Raw genomic sequence first — 19676 nt, 5'->3', positions numbered from 1 at the left:
TAAATCACCCCAATAATCCAGTGGTTCTCAACCTGTGGGTCGGGACCACCAGTGGGGTCCCCAAATTATTTCGGGCAGTCCCTGGATGAATAACCTAGTGTGCAACATTGTTTTCTCTATCAACAGCAAACAAACCAACATAAAGTTTAAGTGTATCGAGGGTATCTGCACATTTCTAAAGTGACAATTAAAGGACTTTTTGATACCTCTAAAATGGCAAATCTTACACATCAGGAGGTGGCGGCAGCGGTGGTCGTGGTGATGCCGCTGACCTTCTGGGTGGCGTCCTTCTTAGCCTGGTGGGCCTGCAGCACAGCAACCGCCTCCTCCACCTGCACAACAACACAACGCTTTAACACAGGGCTTCTCAAAACGTCAAGGACCCCCAAATTGATCTGTATTTGGCCGCGGACCCGCACCTGTAAAAGCTTTGTGCCACGGACCCACAGAAGTGAAGATTTGTGTTAGAAAAACGAAATTATTCAAAATGTTCCAATACTTTCAAGATTTGTAAAATAAAATGCAAAAATAGCAGATGTACAAGCTCACAGTGCGGAGCGAAGTGCCACGTTGTGAGCTTGTACATCTGTTATTGTTTAATGGCCAAAGTATAAAATATGGATAAAGTGGTCATAATTATTGTGATGCTGCGTTAACAAATGTTGCTGGGGACCAGCAAAGTCCAGATGGGCTGTGAAGTTGTGAGGTGTTTGAACAAAATCAATCACTCAATATTTATGGGATTCAATTAAAGAGAACAAAAGCTGAGTCAATCATAATGGTGATGATGGTGATGATGATGATGACGACGACAATGATCCTATTAGTGAGGACGAAGATGACGTACCTTTGAGCGCAGAGACTCGTGTGACTCCAACATGTGCAGTAGCTCAGAGTTGTCGATTTCCAGCAGCATGCCGGTGATCTTCCCCGCCAGGCTGGCGTGCATCGACTGGATCAGAGGAAACAGACGCTCGCCTGTTTGTGCGGCAGACAAAAACAAGAGACAGATAGATACATGGGTTAAAGTAAAACAATATCTGAAAACGTTGTTAGGCCAAGCCCCAATCTGCGATTTGTGAACCCACACACACACAAACAATAGCGCTCTCAATCCTAAACAATTACCACTATATGTAGAATTATGATAATGTTGCTCTAAACCTGTTCCTACTGTTCTAGTAGCTAATCAGCTATTCAGTTGATGGAATCGCAGACTGAGGCTTTAACCTTCACTTTTATGAAATATCCGTGACCATTACTGTTTTATGGAAGATGCTTCTGAAGAACATGTATTCGGTTCCTAGTTTCAAGTTTGAACAATTCAGACAGTCTTTAATCTAAAACATTGACTATACTTTGTGTAATGTTCTCTGTGGATCCTATATTCAAATTGGCTAATAGGAGGGCCGGTGGGCGTACCTTTCACATCACAATGACTCAGCCTACTTACTGTTTGTTTAGATTTACTGTTTTTTTTTCTTTCATTTTATTTACATATCTACTGCATAGTACTGTGTTCTATTCGTCTGTCATTCAATGTTATATGAGATACTTAAATGGTTTCCTATGGAAATAAGCTTAGTCTATTCTAGGATCTCCTTTTAGTAGACCTTGTACCAGTGAAGTGTACCGTCATGAAACTGTACCTTTTCCTATGCAAACTTCTAATAAAGTCTTCAATCAATCAATCAAAGCCATATAAGGAGTTCCCAATGCAGCTACGCCCAATTACGAATACTCTGAAAAAGGCCCCAGCACTATGACTTGGATCGGCAGTGCAGTGTAAGTGTGAGGGGCCCAAACCTCTAGTGTAATGTACTTTCTATAATGTATACTTTGTTTAACTCAGCATACCCAGCATCTGTTTCTGCTCCTGTGGAGGAGCGGCAGCCAGCATGGAGGATGTGAGAGGCTCCTGGCCTTGAACGTGGACAGCCGGCTGAGTCTGGAACGCACAGAGGAGGGAAAAACTGAAGGAACACGATTGGTATTGAACACTGAGGAAGGAAACGAATGATGTGTTCTTTGTGTTCTTTAAACCAGTGGTTCCCAACTTTCTTTTTTCCTTCTCACATCTGACAAAAACTACAGGAGGACCCTCATTTGACCCACATGTGCACATGCACAGCACGCACACACTTTTGTTTTTCAGGTATCACTTAAGCCCTTCTATACTACCAAAAATAGCAGGTCTACAAAGCTTAAACTGCGTTGCGTGTGATCTGCTATTTTCATTTTCTGTCTTCTCTTTTACTTAATTTGGATTTCTTTGACAATATAATGATCTAGAGCTGGGCGATTAATCGATTTTTAATCTTCCAATTTTTTGTTTGGAAGATTTAAAAAAAAAAAAAAACGTCAAATCGATTTTCACTTTAATTAGGGTAATTCTATTACGGATCTCGCTCATTAGAGCCCTGCACGGGGCAAAACATCCGCACCACGGTCCTCCTAAAACACAACAAGATTCTGCAATAATATAAGCCAGAGTCTGACACCAAATTAATGTAATTTCTCTCTGACGTGCGCTTTCTTTGATGCGCGCAGCACACATAGACTGGGCAGCTCTATGGAAAAAATAAAAATAATAATCTAATTTGTTTGAAAATTTTTCAACCACAATGTATTCTTTTTACCAATAGAACGAAATCGAAACAGCCCTATAATGATCCATAATATTATTATGATTTTGAGAAATACTTCCAAGCAGATAAGACCCGTTTGGCACCCCCCCCAAGGGGTAGGGCCCCGAACCACAGATTGGGAACCACTGCTCTATACCATACATACCTGCTGCAAGGCAATAGGTTGCACCACCTGGGGGTTGGGGTTACGGACACTGGTGGCGTACTTGTAGGGTGGCATGGCCCGGGGGCCGGGGACTCCCATGGAGGGGCGGGGGCCCATGGCCTGGCCAGCACCTAGAGGTTGGAAGGGGATAAGGAGCAGATATCACGCTATGTCTTGCATGGTGTGACTGACTCTTAACCTGAATCACTTGAGTTTTACTTTCTGCTTTGACTTATTTAGGTAGTAGAGATCAGACTAGATCAGGGGTCTTCAACGTTTTCACGCCAAGGACCCCTTAGTTGAGAGAGAGATGAAGCAGTTCATAGATTCCATATAGTTTCATTGTTTGACAGCACAATCATCAGTATATTATTTTGAATTCATGTAAATGTATGTTTTCAGATATTTAACCACTTGAACCGTCAATACCTAATAAACTTGACCTTTCACTCTGTACTTTTTGTACTCTTTTTGTACCCCTCTACACCAAACGCCTCGCAGCGCGAGGCGTTGTGAGCTTGTAGATCGCTATTTTTGGCTAAAGTTCTCAGAATATGGACGCTAGGGTTCAAGTGGTTAATATAAAAAAAGGAGAAAAAAAAAGTTTCTATCAAGATTTGGAGGACCCCCCCTGGTGAAGACCCCTGGACTAGATTATTTAAATCAGGGGAGGGATACGCTCTCCAGCCAGAATCAGTGTTGCCAGACGTACGATAATTATCGTATTTGTACGATAATTTGACCCTCTGTACGATGTACGATCAATAATTCCAAAAATGCCCAAATGTACGATAATTTCGGCATATCATCAAAAAGAGCGTGAATTCACTATTTTCCCTGGCTGCTGATCTGGGATCTGGTTTGGCTTCTCAAAATAAGCCAGGAAATCAGTCAATCTGACCCTAGATCTGTACTTGGAGGCATTAAAAACACTGGTTGCATCTTTCCAGACCAGTTTCAGGCTTTTATTTGTGTAAGCTCCAAGAAGTTGCCTGCCTCCACACAGCAAATCTGATGCGTTTTTGTCACGCAGGAGTCTAAAACGAGGTCGTTTCTTACACTAAAGATGCATTTTTTGGTGAAATTACGTTTTTACGCGAGTGATTTCTCTTTTTTGGCCGTGTACGATAGTTTCATGTCAAATACGATAATTCTGAGCCTCCGGTACGATAATTCAACATTTCCCATCTGGTAACACTGGCCAGAATCGAACTGGATTGCGTTTGTGTGTGGGCGATGCACATCTGCATGGTCATCCACCCGTACGCCAGGTCGGTTCATTCTTAGATCAACCAGCTGATAATCAATGTAATCCCCCCAAAAAACATGGTTTGCATAAACTACTATGACAAACAGATGAACAAAAAAGTATACGTTATCATACAGTATTTCAACATTTACAGTCTATGGTTGATCCAGGACAATTCTTAAAGATGCATTTACACCAAATTCACACCAGCAGCGGTATGCCACTTCCACATTTTGGAGAAAGCGGTGAGGTTCCATGCGTTGTGTATATTGAGGAGCAACCACTGCTTTCCCTGAGTGCAGTAAAATGTGGAGCCAGCAAAGTGTGGACTAGGCGCTCAAACGAAGGTAGGTGTTTCAAAGTTTTTTTTTGTACACACCCATTTAGCGGGAAAGCACAATGGTAGAAATGAATATGGCTGCTGGTGTGAATTCAGCATTTAGAGTCCGAAACTGATACAGATGGAGCACACACCTCTTGGGCCCTGGGAACCGCTGTTGGGAGCCATGTGTCTCATGTTGGCTCGTGGACCTGGCTGACGCAAGGTGTTTGGCATTCCTTGGAATCCTTGGGAGAGGAAGAGTAATGTCCATTTATGCTCCGACATGGTGTGAGCTTGTACATGCTATTTTCGGTTGCGCGACACCAACATATGATGAAGTGTAAATACCATATACTATTTAGAATACATCACACATGGTTTATGTCAAAAATATATTTTTTTAAATAATCATCTCACTGACCTTGACCCCTACCACCTTGCTGCTGCCAACGAGGGTTGGGCCGCATCTGTGCCAGCTGATTGGGTGCATAGTAAGTGGTTCTGTTCTGGGCCTGGGTGACATGCAAACACAATATTAAAATACTTTTATACAATCATACTTTCATTGCAGCAATGTGATACCTTAATATCTTTGGTTAAGGTGTCTATTAGTTGAGCTGCAAAACTATTGTAATGAGGCTTACTGCATGCGTCAGTCTGCCCACTAGAGGGTGCTGCATTACAATGCATATGGCGCTTGTGCATAACTGTATGCTACTCCTATGTTATTGTGAGGTCCATGTCAAAACAATTATATGTAACTTAAAAGCCGGATTTGGAAGATGACAATAATCATGTTATCTCTATCTCTCTCCTCTGGACTGGAATATTGTATTACATGTTTTAAATAAATGTAAACAAACAAACACACACACACACACACACACACACACACACACACACACACACACACACATACACACACACACACACACACACACACACACACACACACACACACACACACACACACACACACACACACACCTGTGGCACAGCTGGCATGAAGTAGCCACTGGCGGGCTGGAACTGATTGATGATTGCGTTGGCTGGCATTGCCCTCATGCCAGCGATGCGCTGCATGTACTGGTTGGTGAGGTGGGCTTTGCGTTCCTCTTTGCGCTGGGCGAGAGCCACATAGAGGGGCTTGGAGCCCACGATGCGGCCGTTCATCTCTGTCACAGCCTTGGTGGCCTCCTCGGGGGAGGAGAAACACACAAAACCAAAGCCCTTGGACCGGCCCTCCTCCAGCATCACCTAGAAGACAGACATTACTTTAGATCTGGATAACAATATGACATTTGTCACAATGGTTTTGATTGCTGCCAATCAGTGGATAAACTTGCTGCCCAAACAATATTACAGTAATTAATATGGGGGTAAATTAAGCTACAAAAGAGTTAAATGAGATGAAGGTAATGTAACTATGTAACTAATACTGGACTATGTAACTAACACTGGCCTCCTGGCATGTGCACTTAATCCTCTCCAACTGATCCAAAATGCCGCGGCACAACTGGTCTTCAACCAGCCAAAATTCTCACATGTGCCTCCCCTTCTCCACTCCCTCCACTGGCTCAAAACACTGATGCTGGCCTTCAAAGCAGCCAAAGATATGGCATCTCTGTACCTCCAAAGCCTGATTAACCCCTACAACCCCACCTGTTCACTCAGATCAGCCAACACAGGGATGCTGACAGAACCCTCACTAAAAACCCCAGGACAAAAATCCACTTGTCCTCCTGGCCCCCAAACTGTGGAATAAACTCCCTGTCGCACTTAGAATGAATGACTAGCTTCCGCCGTGGCCTGAAGACTCACCTCATCAGACTCCTCCTAAGCCCATAGCACTTTCCATAGCACTCGCCTACCCTCAATGACCATACATGAAAGCTAGATAGCATTCTTAGGTTTGAAGTTTTTTTTACGGATTAGGTGCTTGGTCTACCTCCGCTATTTTTTCTAGATTGATATTTCTATGCAATTGATGTATTGATGTTGATGTACTTATATCTGGCTATATATACCATTATGATGTCACAACACTGATAATACACACCTTAGCACTTGTAATGGACCCAAACGGAGAGAACTCCTTGCGCAGTTTCTCATCGTCTATGGTGTCATCCAGGTTCTTGATGTAAAGATTAACTCCCTGAAAACAAAGCCAAACAGTCATGATCTACACTGAATACACACACGTTTCAACACACAAAACGTTTCTTTAGTTTCTGCAGCCTGCTGACCTGGTAGCGACTGATTCTTTCCTGTTTGAGCAGCTCAAACTTTCTCTTCAGCTCCGCCTGGCGTTCCATCTTCTTCTGAGCGCGGCCAACGAACACGGTCTTACCGTTGAGTTCTGTACCGTTCATGTCTTCCACAGCCTGTGGAGGTGATCATAACAATAGAATTAGGAGAGACACGTAATGCTTTTTACACTGCAAAACAACTTTACCGTCCGTGCCTGTAAGTATTATGCTTAATTTATAGCGTGTTTTACGGCTGGGGTAATGGAATTATATTGTGACCATAGACTGTAGAAAAATAGATTGTGACCCTAATACTTTTACTCAAGACATTTGTGAATACATTACTTTTGACTTCTAACAGTATTTCTACATAGTGGTATTGCTTAATTAAATAAAAAAATCTGAGAACTTCTTTCACCACTGGATATGTTTATATGCTGGGCCAAAGCACCGTTTACTATAACCCAGCCATACAGAGATATGACTCTAAAAATGTAAATGTAAAAAGTCTAAAAACACAATGTGCGCTGTTAACTTGGGTGCAGCAGGGGTACAGGGGTGAATTTAACAAACTCAGAGGAGCCCCCATCTCAAAATATTTAGTTCCAGGGACCCCCCTGAAGCAAAATCTGAGTTACAAATGTTGCACACACATTTTCACAACTTCTCGTTATAGCAGATCTACAAGCTTGCAGTGCAGCACTCAGTGCCACACTGTGTGCTTGTAGTATATGTGCTATTTTTCGGCTATCGTACAATACCTGGTTGGCATCTTCGTGTTTCTCGTAACTCACAAATCCAAAGCCTCTGGATTTGCCAGTGGGGTCTGTCATGACTTTCACGCTGAGGGTTTTACCTGCAGAGGTCACAGAGGAACAGCGTTTACAGCAGTATTTCACCAACCTTTTAGCTAGCGATAGTTACAGCCCTACCGTCCACAGGACAACCTCCCAATAAAAGTAATTCCTTCACATCTTTTACTAATTTTGTTCACATCTTTGTTCTAATTAAAACAACTGTAAAATTAAACTAGGGAAATGAAACATAAAAGGTGGAGTAAGTTATACATACTAGAATATATTTATTGTTTCTCTATATTCTGATAGTAAGCATTGATATAGAGCAGGGACGTGCAGAGAATGTTAGTGAGGCAGGGGCTGACATTTCTAAAAGGGCCTTTTTGTGAAAATATTGAAAATAGCAGACCTCCAAGCTCACAATGTGTCGTAGCGCGACGCGTTGTGAGCTTGGAGGTCAACTATTTTTGGCCTTGATACCACACTGACCTAACTTTTGAATGCTGCCTTCAGGTATGACATGGGAAGAGGGCATTTGCATTTCTTTCACCATAGTAAAAACTGCATTCATGGTCTAGAGAGGGCACTTTTTACAGATGGATAAAAGGGCAGGGGCTCAAGCCCCCTTTGAGTCACTAGTTTGAGCCCCAGGTTGACATTACATTTCTCTTTTGGGTCTTGACTCTTGAGCTAAAATGTTTGGGAACCACTTCTTTAATTTACCGTATTTGTCAAAGAGCTCCTTCAGCTTCTCGTCGTTCATGTCATCACCAAAGTTCTTGATGTAGACATTGGTGAACTCCTTGGCTTTCGCCCCCAGTTCCGCCTCACGCTCCTTGCGAGATTTGAAACGACCCACGAACCTGAAGACGAGGGCAGAGAGGGACGCAAAACGGCACTTTCTTACAAAAAAACATAAAAAATAAAAACAGTCTGGAACAACAAAGAGCCAAGATGATGCAGAACTCATCTCTCTGACTTCCATCTTCAATCTAAAGAGACTGTGGCTTTTAATCAGGCATCCGAGGGCGGGCGGGTAGGTGTTCACCACACTGACACAGAGGGAGACCTGACCACGCAACAACCAGTCACAAGTACTTCCATTCCATTGCAAAGAGAATACAAAATAAATAAAAGACGACATCCACGAGACATTCACAGCCACGACTCTGTATGGGACTCAGGATTTAAAAAAACGATGAACGACCATGTAACTGCTGTTAATAATATCACCAGTGGCAGGCAAATAAGTAGGCATGCTACACAGAGAGAGAGAGAGAGAGAGCACAAGTGACGACCATCCTCCTGGTCCAAGACTTGGTGAGGAGGTTGATGGGAAGGGGATGAAGGGAAAGAGGCCCGCAGGACAAAGGAAAGCTGAGGGCGACCAAATGGTCTTATATACCTGGCTGCGACGACCTCTCCCAATCCGCCATCCAGTATTGCATTCCTGCTTTCGATCCATCACTAAAACACACAAGCTTGGTTATACACACACACACACACACTCTGAGGTAGGCGGAACCAGCAGGTGGACAGATGGACACACACACACACACACAAAAAAACACATCTGGTAGAAAGAAAATACAAGGAAGTGTCTGTGTTTTGTTATGTATGTTCACGTTCAAGTTTTGTTTTTGCAATGCTGCTCAAAGTAAGAACTCTGCTTGTTAGTTGTATTATTCACACACAAAAAAAATCCATATCACTCAACAACAATGCAAGACTTACAATAAAGGTATTGACGACAGATGAACAGGTTACATAGACACAAACTATATAATAGACGGTATATCTCTTTTCTAACCACATCTTGTGTCACTCTGATGGATCATACAGTAGTTCAGTCGTTGTCGTCGCCAAGAAGCCAAAGTTACACTCTATTATTACTAGTATTACAATAATGTCGTATGATAGTGTCACCTGCCAACAGGAGTTGATTGATTTAAGCTATGCGTGTGTTAATGTTGGCAAGCAACGCTATCGCGTGATGAATTCCCTTTGTAGTTGATGACCATACGTCGACAGGTCTTGTGGTTATACACCTTGAGGGAAACTCCACCTCTTGATCACAGGCAGTAACAATCCTTGTCTTTTTCCCTAGGGGGGGAACATTCTGTAAAAAAATAAATAGCCGCTCCACAGATTGGCTTTTTTCTTTTTTTTGGCGAAGAGAATTTGTGTAGATTGAAAAGAAAAAGTACACCAACTACAGTGCAACTCAGTTCTGATTAGATGGTCTAAGTGGTTGAAAGTTGAAACAGATGCCCTGAGACTAAAACAATGATGCCCCCCTCCTCTGAAACTGCTTCCCAGTGAGGGATGATTGGATACTCACACCTTGCGGTCGTTCAGAAGCATGCCGTTCATCTTCTCGATGGCGCGGTCGGCCGCGTCCTGGGTTTCAAAGTGGACGAACGCGTAGCCCTTGGAGCCATTTTCATCACAGACCACCTAGACGAGGAGAAGACGTGACATCACTCAGCAGGATAACGAGACGCAGACTACCTTTACGGTGGTTCCTTCAGGAAGAGCCAATGATGGAATCTCCTCTATTCATTACTTATTCATAATACAGGGTTGAGGGTTCTCAAACCTTTTTAGGCTATGACCCCCAAAATAAACATATTTGCACTGGGGACCCCCAACCTGACAAGCACTTGGAATTGTAGGTATTACATTTAATGTGACTCGGTTCCACAGATAAATATTGTGAAAATAGCAGATCTACAGTGCCTTATGGGAGTGTCTGCTAAATACCTAAATCACTGGTTCTCAAAGTGGGGTCCGGAGACCTCCGGGGGTCCTTGAGCTGGTTCCAGAGTGACCCAACTAAATGAGTTAATATAGGAACAACACTTTGAGTCTACTTGATGTTTTAGCTATTCAAAAATAGCAGATCTAAATTCGTATAGATCTGCAATTCTTTTTTTTAAGTTGTCAATAATTGGGAACAATTATTTCGATTTCTTTTTTAACCACACAACTCTTCCCTTATGGGGGTCTCTGGCACAAAATCTTCCATCTTTCAGATGGGACGGTCCACAGCCACAAATACATTTGGGGCCTTAATTTGGGGGTCCTTGACACGAGCATGTCTGAGAACCACTGACCTAAATTATAAATTGTAAACTTATTTTCAGTTGCACAGGAAAGGAGTCCGAGTCCTGTAGTGCAGGGGTTTTCAAACTATTTTGACTCAGGGCACCCCTGTAAATAACTTTTTCATCCACGGCACCCCTGAATTACGCTGTTCATTTTTAGAATCTTACATCCTATTGGAGAAATATTCGTTTCCATCAGAACTGACTGAAAATACTTATACTTGACGTTTAACCACTTGATCCCCAGCATGCCTATTCTGGGGGGAAGGTTCACCAAAAATAGATGATCTACAAGCTCACAACGCGTCACAACGTGACGCGTTGTGAGCTTGTAGATCTGCTATTTTTGGTGAAGAGAGGTGTCGTAGATGGAAAAATAACTCATCAAGTACAGTGCAAATCAGGACTGTTTTACAGCATAGTGAAGTGATATTGATTTAGTGATATTGATGAATTCCAAATATTATCAAATTATCTCGCGGCACCCCTGGACTGCCGTCACGGCACCCCAGGGTGCCCCGTCCCGTCACCCACTTTGAAAACCCCCGCTGTAGTGTGTGTGGCCTTCAGTCATGTTGTGTGTCCTGTTTGTACCTTGCAGGAGAGGATGTTCCCGAAGGCGGAGAAGGTGTCATGTTGTGTGTCATGTGTGTACCTTGCAGGAGAGGATGTTCCCGAAGGCGGAGAAGGTGTCGTAGAGGGCCTTGTTGTCGATGGACTTGTCCAGGTTCTTGATAAACACGTTTCCCACCCCGGACTTCCTGAGGGAAGGGTCTCTCTGCGACCACATGATCCTGATTGGCTTCCCTTTCACCACGTCAAAGTTCATGGTGTCCAGGGCTCTCTCAGCTGGCGGGGGGGAGGGGCAGTGTTCACAGAGGTAAAGAAGGGTGCCGTGTATCTAAAAACTCCTCTGTCAGGGATATGCACACTCATGATCTATGCACGCTGACTGTGCTGTAACACACTTTCACACCCACCGACACATTATTTTCATTTTATCCACTTTATGACATTTTACATGACGATTAATAGTAACTGCGATTAACGATTTGATTGTGTTTTTGTCGTTGACAATTACATTTCTGTTTGGCTTTTAGGCTTTGAAGTTGCACATGGCCATTATGACACATAACCTAAATATACAAAGAGATTACTGACATATTTGACAACGACAACAATACTTAAAAAAGAACATTGATAGTGGAAATAGACAATCTACAAGCTCACAACACGGTGCATCTCACTACTTTTTTAAAGTGTTTGAAACTATATTAACATTTCTCAACATGGAAATGATTATGACGATTATGCAAAATAATTGTGATTACCTCAAATAATTGCGATTAGATGATTATGTAATAACTGTGACAGCCCTAACGCTGCAATTAATACAGTAACTAGAACAACTGCAATGGAGGTGGCTGTAGCTGAGCTACCGGTACCTGCTCTTGTGAGCAATGTGTATCCCGTGGTCAGTTAGGATCACGTTGTATTGCTCCAAATGCAATATATATTCTGCCCAAATGCGAGTGTTAGCAGACGTTTCAGCGCTTGCACTGGAGGCCCAGGTTTGAGACCCGGGTAGGACATGGAAGTTATGCACTCCAGCTTTTTAAGCTCAAATGTCTTATTTTCTACAGGCTCACAAAGCATCACATCATGACAATTTGTGAGCCTCTAAAATTGACTAATTTTGAAATAAAAAATAATATATGTTATATTTTAAACTTTTCGCACCATAATGATATGCCCAAAATAGGATTGCCAGGGTGTACGTGGTTGAACTAGTCACCAGTGACCAAACTAATGATATCACAACACAGCTCTTCAAACTACTGTATGATTTGAACTAAAAACATCACATAACACACATAAACCGCTTAACACTAGACCATGGTATCCTCCTGTGCGGACTATCTTATAATAGAATATAATGCCACAGTGGAATGTCACACAAAGACCTGGTGCTCTTGCATATCACGCCATGCTGGAGAATCCCAATTTCTGGGCTTTATCAAGAGACACGTGGGAGGTAGTAAAACACGGTGGTAGAGCATGTGGCACGGAGCAGCTGTGTCAGTGCCGGGGCAGCTGCAGGGGGCGAGCACATGGTCCTCTCACTCAGGGCACCCACGGGCTAACATGCTGGCCAGCCTGGCCTTACAAAGGCTGGACAAAGCTTTGGGGATATGTGGCGGGTTACTGGTTCATCGAATAGACCGAATGAATATGACACTGTATGGAAATAATCCTTACAAAAAAACAGACAAGGAAGTACTAGTGTCCATTGATCCATAGTACTGTAATAACTCTTTATTAAGCCCGGTTAATGTCATTATTTGTAATAACACAGTACTTCTGTTCCTCTTTTTCTGTCTCTCTCTCTCTTTCTCCATCCATACGCCACTGTATGTTTCTTTCTCTCTGTTTTTCTCTCTCTCTCTTTCTCTCTCATGTCAGCTCTCATGTCCATCTGGGCACGAATGCCAACTAGTGAGCGTCCTTTTGTTCGATTACTCCACAGTCACACACACACACACACACACACACACACACACACACACACACACACACACACACACACACACACACACACACACACACACACACACACACACAGGGCTTTCCAGCTAAAAATGTCTGGTAAACAAAACGGAGCTGCCTTGTGTCTGCTGGCATCAGCAGTTTGCCCTGCAATTGTACTTCACACACAACCCATGTGCCTCAGAGAAGGTGTGTGTGATGACAATCAAACATGTTGGGCCCGGTTCTGGAAGGTTCTGAGGGTGCTTCTTCATTTAAAAGATAAAAATACAACAAAAATCACAGACTGACTTCAACTGCAATACAATGACAATGGTTTGGGTTATAATAACGTAATTTAAACTCTTGCTTCATCATTTAGAACCAACTAATGTATAACAGCAAACGATGCTAACTCTCCTGATAACAATATCTGTTGTTATCTAGGACCAGTGGTTTTCAAAGTGGATTCCAGAGACTCTGTGGGTTCCTTTAGGAAGGTGTAAATTGACCCATACAAGTCTGTAACTCTGACAGTGTACAAAAGGAACCAAATGAACCCGTCATTTGTACACTGTCAGAGTTAAGGGGAGACCTTGATATTTGATAGTTTGAGAAACACTGATCTAGACTTTCATTAAGACAAATGTTTAGACATAATTTATGTACAGGCAAAATTTGGGCAGCCTGGGAGAGGATCTATATTTAGAGAGGGGTCCTGTCAGAGGTATGTGCTGGCATGGACAGTGAGCAGAGCATTCACTACCATTGATGTAGTGGAGACACATTCAACAAGAATCACCACATCTTACCAATGTTTACACTTATGACACCATTTGAACAAACCACCAACAGCAAAATGATAACCTGCTAGGACTAGTCGCTTATGACACCTGAAACCCTCACATCAACTAGAAACAATTCAATTTTATCTGAATAAAAAGATACAACATATAGCCTAAACTAACTATATAAATCTATAATTTGAAGGCTATAGTGAATACGCGTTTCATTTCAGTATTGCTCTATAACCATGTGCTATTAATGCCCAAACACCCCAATCACTCCCCCATATCTATACCTTCAAACTACCAAATGGTCTCTCTTTGGTTTCTATCTTCTGTCTCTTATTACCTTCACCCTATACCACCACTCTGGATGCATATCAGTTGTAACCCAGTCATTGCCACAGGTTTTGGTAACAGGCTTGAGCGCAGATAAGTCGTGACAGGTGTTTAATGTTGATACAACAGCTCAAAAACCCCACGCTGTGTAAACAGTTTTTTGGGGGGGTGGGTGACAGACTCTGCAGATAAGTCACGTACAGCAGCACTCACCCATTGTTGCTCAATGCTTTGATACCATGGTCCCCAAAACAGAGAAAACATCTCCTAATAATAGCACAGAGATAACAAAACATTTGTCAGGGAGTGCGATATGTAGGGCTGGGCAATATGGACAAAATCAAATGTCACAATGTGTTTTGGGCCAAATACCTTGATATCAATACTGTAATATGTTCTTTTTTTCTCTTCTTCTTCTTTTCAAACTGTTATTAGATCTATACACTCATAAATAGCCTCGCGATGCCACGTACTGTGTGTGTTGTGGGCTTGTAAGATCAGCTATTATTTCTGAACATGAAAATAAAATATGGCTTCAAGTGTTACCAGGAAGAGGCAATACTTATGTCTTATCACGATATGCGAAATCCCAGACTATATCTAGTCTCATAACACAATAGCGATATAATATCAGCCCTATATAGTGCGTTGTTTTGTTTGTGGTTCATGACCCTCGATAGGATCTCATTGATGTCTACCAACATAAGTCAACTTATCTAAGCTGACTCAACATCACACACACATCTGAGAATGGCTATTTACACAGTAGTTCACTGACCTGTGTGAACTAAATGAACAAGCAGACCATAATACCATAGTAATTGTATCACATTAAACAAACAAACTGAATGATATGACATTCATTTAGTTGTGATCGGATTCAAACACAAGGTTGAGAGTAAACAAAACAAGGCGTGTTATAATTGCATTTGTCATGCCAGACTGAATACAAGAGTTATTGTTCAGCTGCCTGCGCCTGTTCCTGTGTGTGTACAGCGGCAAGGGGCAAGGGGAATTAATTTCACTACAGAATTGTCCCTCAGTGGCCCTTTAAATAGGAGCAGAAATGGGTCATTTTGGGTTAGGCTGACAAGAGCTGCTACAAGTTGAACTGCATAATAACTGCAGTGTTACTTTACTTCTAGCACTGTGAGGTAACAATACATAAGAGGACATGGTTTTCAACACAATCTCGGGCATACATGTCAAACCGTGCATGTTTAAAGGACAGATATGTTGCTCATCCTAAATCCTAATAAGTTAGCATTTATTATACTGCAGCATGCTGGAACTGGGACATGCACTTATAGTTATATGGGTCAAATGATTACTAGAGAATTACAGTTGTCACACTTCATTCTCTGGCTATAATGCCTCCAAGTCAAACGTGGCTTAACGAGAGAAGTAAAAACAATATTTGTGGGATTCCTTAATGTAGCTTAGTGCACTTTAATTGGCAAACACTGATTTTCCTGATCACTTGCATTTTCTGAGGATACATCAGTGGCATGTTTACAGTGAACACGCCCAATCATGTGACACACAGTCTCTTGATTTGAATGATGCATATATTAGCATTCATTTGGAATAATAAGGAAAATGAAATAAATATTTCATTTTGAACTCCCCCCCATGGGGTCCTTGAGGGAGTTCCAAGTGGTCCCCAGCTTAATAATAATTAGGAACCAAATGGACCCTTATTTATGGGTCTGTAACTCAGAGTGTATACAACTGGAGACAAATTGATTTTACCTATACATTAGGGTCTCTATACCATGGGGGTCCGTAGCCTAATGCATGTCAATGGGGGTCCTTGAAATTAAAATGGTTGAGAACCACTGTAGGCTACTAGGCTAGTGCAAGTGCCAAACCAAAACATTTTGACATGCAGCAGAGGTAGACTATTCCAGCTGGTCTGACCATAGTTATTCTGTGAAATTATAACAGAATGCCACTGCATAGAGATAAATGAATATGTATGTGCAGTGGTGGGGAAAGTACTCACATATTTTACTCAAGTAACTATCAATACTGCAATATAGAAATACTATAAAGCCTGGAATTCAAATTGTAATTGGGTAAAAGTATGAAAGAGTTGGCATCAAAATGTAGGCATATAGCCTACTTAAAGTAGCCTACCAAAAGTAAAAGTAGCAGATCTACAAGCTCATGTTGTGAGCTTATAGATCTGCTATTTTCAAATGGCCAAGGTATAAAATAGGGCTGAAGAAGTGGTTCATGTATGTTTTATAATAGTATAATTTATATATGCAAAGTAACTAAAGTTATCAAATAAATGTAGTGGAGTAAAAGTACTATATTTGAATCTGAGATGTAGTGGTGTAGAAGTAAAAGTAGGCTATTGGAAATTGGAAATAATAGGCCTAAGTAAAGTAGAAATACCTCAAAATATGTTTTAGCTACTGTACTTGAGTAAATGTACTTGGTTACTTTACACCACTGATTAACAGAATGTCACTGCATCACAGAGAGATCAATGAATATGTATCAACGTGGGGGTTCATTGCTTACCGTCAGCGGGTTGGGAGAAGTTCACGTATGCATATCCGAGGGAACGCCGGGTGATCATGTCCCGACACACTCGAATAGACAGCACCGGTCCGGCTGGGCTGAATTTCTCATACAGCATAGCCTCCGTGATGTCTGGATGCAGGTCGCCCACATATAGAGAAGCCATCGGATAACTCCCCGCTGTCGCCGTGTTCATAACTCGGGGACTTCACCAAGTAGAATCGAGCGCCGTTCCTCCCGTCAAAAAGCCAGAGAAAAGGTGATAATTCCACAGCCCAAAAAATCGGTGCGTAAATATAACAGTGACCTAATGATGAGCAGAGCCGATCGATCGCCGATCTGAAGAGGTTTTCCCACGTTTATGTTGAATTAAGAAGAATGAAAGAATGACAAGCCTGAGAAAAAAACGGGATAATTTGGCGTATATGCCGAAGGTGTTCTGCCTTTTTTAGACGCCAACTTCGGGTTAAAATCCCGAGGCCTCCTGTGTTCCTTGTTTTTTTTTTATAAATAAAATTTTGCTATTTTTTAGATTTGTATTTTTTTTTATTTTAATTCAATATTACGGTACTTATTTTTATGAAGGTTTTTTATAGTTTTATATTTTTTTATGATTTTTTTTGTTTTTCTTAAGTTTTTCGAGAACGGTGAGTTAGACACTCACGGTTGTATTTGTGACCGGGGAAAGAGACTGCGTGAGAAACGCATGGGCACTTTATAGTGAGAGCGGTGTGCAGAGCACAGGAGGAAACACATGCAGGGTCAAACTTGGTGGAGAGGGGGAAAAAAAAGAAAAGAGCATGCCATTTAAAAGGGAGAGCGCACCGTCACAACTACACTGCCCGGCTCCCCACAGCGACATCTGGGTGGGTGGGACAGTTAGGCTACAGTAGGGGGGAAATATAGGGGGAGAGAAGAAAAAAAGGGGACGGGACATTGTATTATTGTATTGAAATAAAGTTCACAATTAGGCCTAGCATATGTGAAGGACTCAAATTGATATTGGCCACAGAACCCACCCGAATAGATTTTGTGACAAGAGAATATTTTTGTCAAATAAGATTTATTGGAGAAGCATGAGAGCAAAATGTAAGCAGCTGCATTGGGGGATTTCACCCTTTTTGCGTGGCAACCCATCATGGGTGTGTGAGGGCATTTGACACATGGGTTACCCATGTGTCAAAGGCCCTCACACACCCCACTGATATGTTAATTTGCGTAGGCCAAGCCGAATGGCTGGAGCCACTATTGTATTTGGCATTATTTTTCTTCTTACGCCATTTTACGAATAAAGTGCCGTATTATGTCTACGGTGCTGCTGTGTCAAGGTTCAGGGACACCAAGCCCACGACCATTGGCCAAAGGGTGGCGCTGTAGCGATCAATTGAATGCAAAACTTTGAACAGGTAGGCTATAGCTCATGCCCTGTTTGTCCTACAGCCATGGAACTTTCATACGCGTGTCTCCTCTGGGGCTGTTAAGTCTGACATCATTTTGTAGGCAGAGGAGAACTTTTGGGGCCAAAAGGCCCCAGCGCCCGTGAATCTTTTTACTATTTTTACTATTTACTAATTTTTCTTCTCTTTGTTGTTGAAAGGAAAGTGGTAGAATTATACTTTAGTCGTTATTTTTGTCTCGGATCTGTTGAAATAGCGAGGGACAGATATTGATAATAAATCTGCTTGGAGGTCTGACTACAAAATGATGTCACGGCTTAAAAGCCCCTTTTAATTATATTTCATTTCATATTTCTGGTATAGCCTAACTGTGCAGTCGCTTTTTATGAAATGTGGCAGAATGTTAGAGGGTCATGCGAAAGGGCCAAGAAATTAAATTTGGTGGTTAAACTGTTCATTTAGCTGGGGGTCCCCACTCTCTTGAGAACCACTGCTGTATTGTGGTGTAACCACTGCTGTAAAAGTGGGGCTCCAAGGGGGTCCAAGAAAAAAAAGGTAAAAAAAAGGTTTAATTTCACCTTTATCTGGAGTAAAAATATACATTTTATTTCAGATGTTATGTACTGTAACATGAAACATCTCAGACTTGCTTTCTGAATCTGAACCCCATCTCTTTTTTCCAAGAGTGGCCTGGCCAAGAGAGCACCATGAACCTCACAAATATCACACAACAATTTAACACAATATCCAGTTAAAATGCAATTCATGGTCAAGAACTACAGTCCAATACATAAGTGCATTAGACCCCTGATCATTTCTGGTCCTTGCAGTTCTTTTGCACTCATGTAATTTTTTGGGGTAACTGATAGATATGAATTATGATACATAATTGTATGATTTGTGTATGAGGATCATATGACCATATAAGGTTATATTATGAACTCTTATCTGAATTTACAGTATAGGAGACCATGTTTTGGTTATACTGTATGTCACTCGCCCCATGGAGACTTGAATTCATGGATATTATTTGTTGCATTCCAGCCAATAATTTGACCGACAGCAGTTCCCTATGGAGACACAAGGAGACTGAGACTTTGTGTCTCCATAGGGGTCCTTGATTCTGTTAGGTATGGGTAGGCAATATGGAAAAATACAATATCACGATATTTTCCCAAGCTGTATCACGATACACAATTTTATCACAATTCTTTTTCATGTTAGTTGGTTATTTTTCAAGTTACTTGACAAAAAAAAAAACTACTCTCTGGGTTCCTTTTGGGAGGTCTAAATTGAACTTAAGTATGCAACTCTGACAGTATACAAATGAAACCAAACAGACCCGTTTCATTTGTATACTGTCAGAGTTAAGTGGAGACCTTGACATTTTAAAGTTTGAGAACTACTGATTTAGTCCAAAATGCAGGTTTAAATTGAATTCTGTAATGAATCTCTGTATTAACAGAACAGGTTTTTTTTACAAGGCTCCCTCAATTGTATCACGATGTCTCTGAAAAGGCATATCGTGGAGACATTGTATCGTCTCCGCGATAATTATCACCATATCGCCCACCCCTAGG

The 19676-nt window shown here is 41.8% G+C and overlaps 2 protein-coding genes across 3 annotated transcripts in view; both read right to left on the bottom strand.

Moving 5' to 3' along the window:
* Window positions 1-19676, bottom strand: part of fam167b (family with sequence similarity 167 member B) — a gene marked incomplete at its 5' end in the record, with an annotated part of 214550 nt that overhangs the window by 102265 nt on the left and 92609 nt on the right. The gene's annotated exons all lie outside the window — the stretch shown is intronic.
* On the bottom strand, window positions 231-16895 carry pabpc4 (poly(A) binding protein, cytoplasmic 4 (inducible form); the record flags this gene model as incomplete). Of its 2 annotated transcripts, none has more annotated exons than XM_080751189.1 (14): window positions 231-332; window positions 848-978; window positions 1858-1948; window positions 2794-2924; window positions 4502-4608; window positions 4782-4876; window positions 5352-5621; window positions 6424-6519; window positions 6611-6748; window positions 7375-7469; window positions 8134-8273; window positions 9752-9867; window positions 11173-11366; window positions 16700-16895. In XM_080751189.1, 14 exons carry the CDS (start codon window positions 16893-16895, stop codon window positions 231-233), a joined length of 1902 nt encoding a protein of 633 aa, XP_080607315.1. The 2 variants fall into 2 exon arrangements, with proteins under 2 accessions (XP_080607315.1, XP_080607316.1); XM_080751190.1 differs by having other exon boundaries at window positions 4517-4608.

This window comes from Nannobrachium achirus, assembly GCF_963921795.1.
Source record: "Nannobrachium achirus genome assembly, chromosome: 20".
In the NCBI taxonomy this organism is placed as follows: domain Eukaryota; kingdom Metazoa; phylum Chordata; class Actinopteri; order Myctophiformes; family Myctophidae; genus Nannobrachium; species Nannobrachium achirus.
Note: the sequence above shows the minus strand (reverse complement) of the source record. Positions and strands in the feature narration are given on the sequence as shown.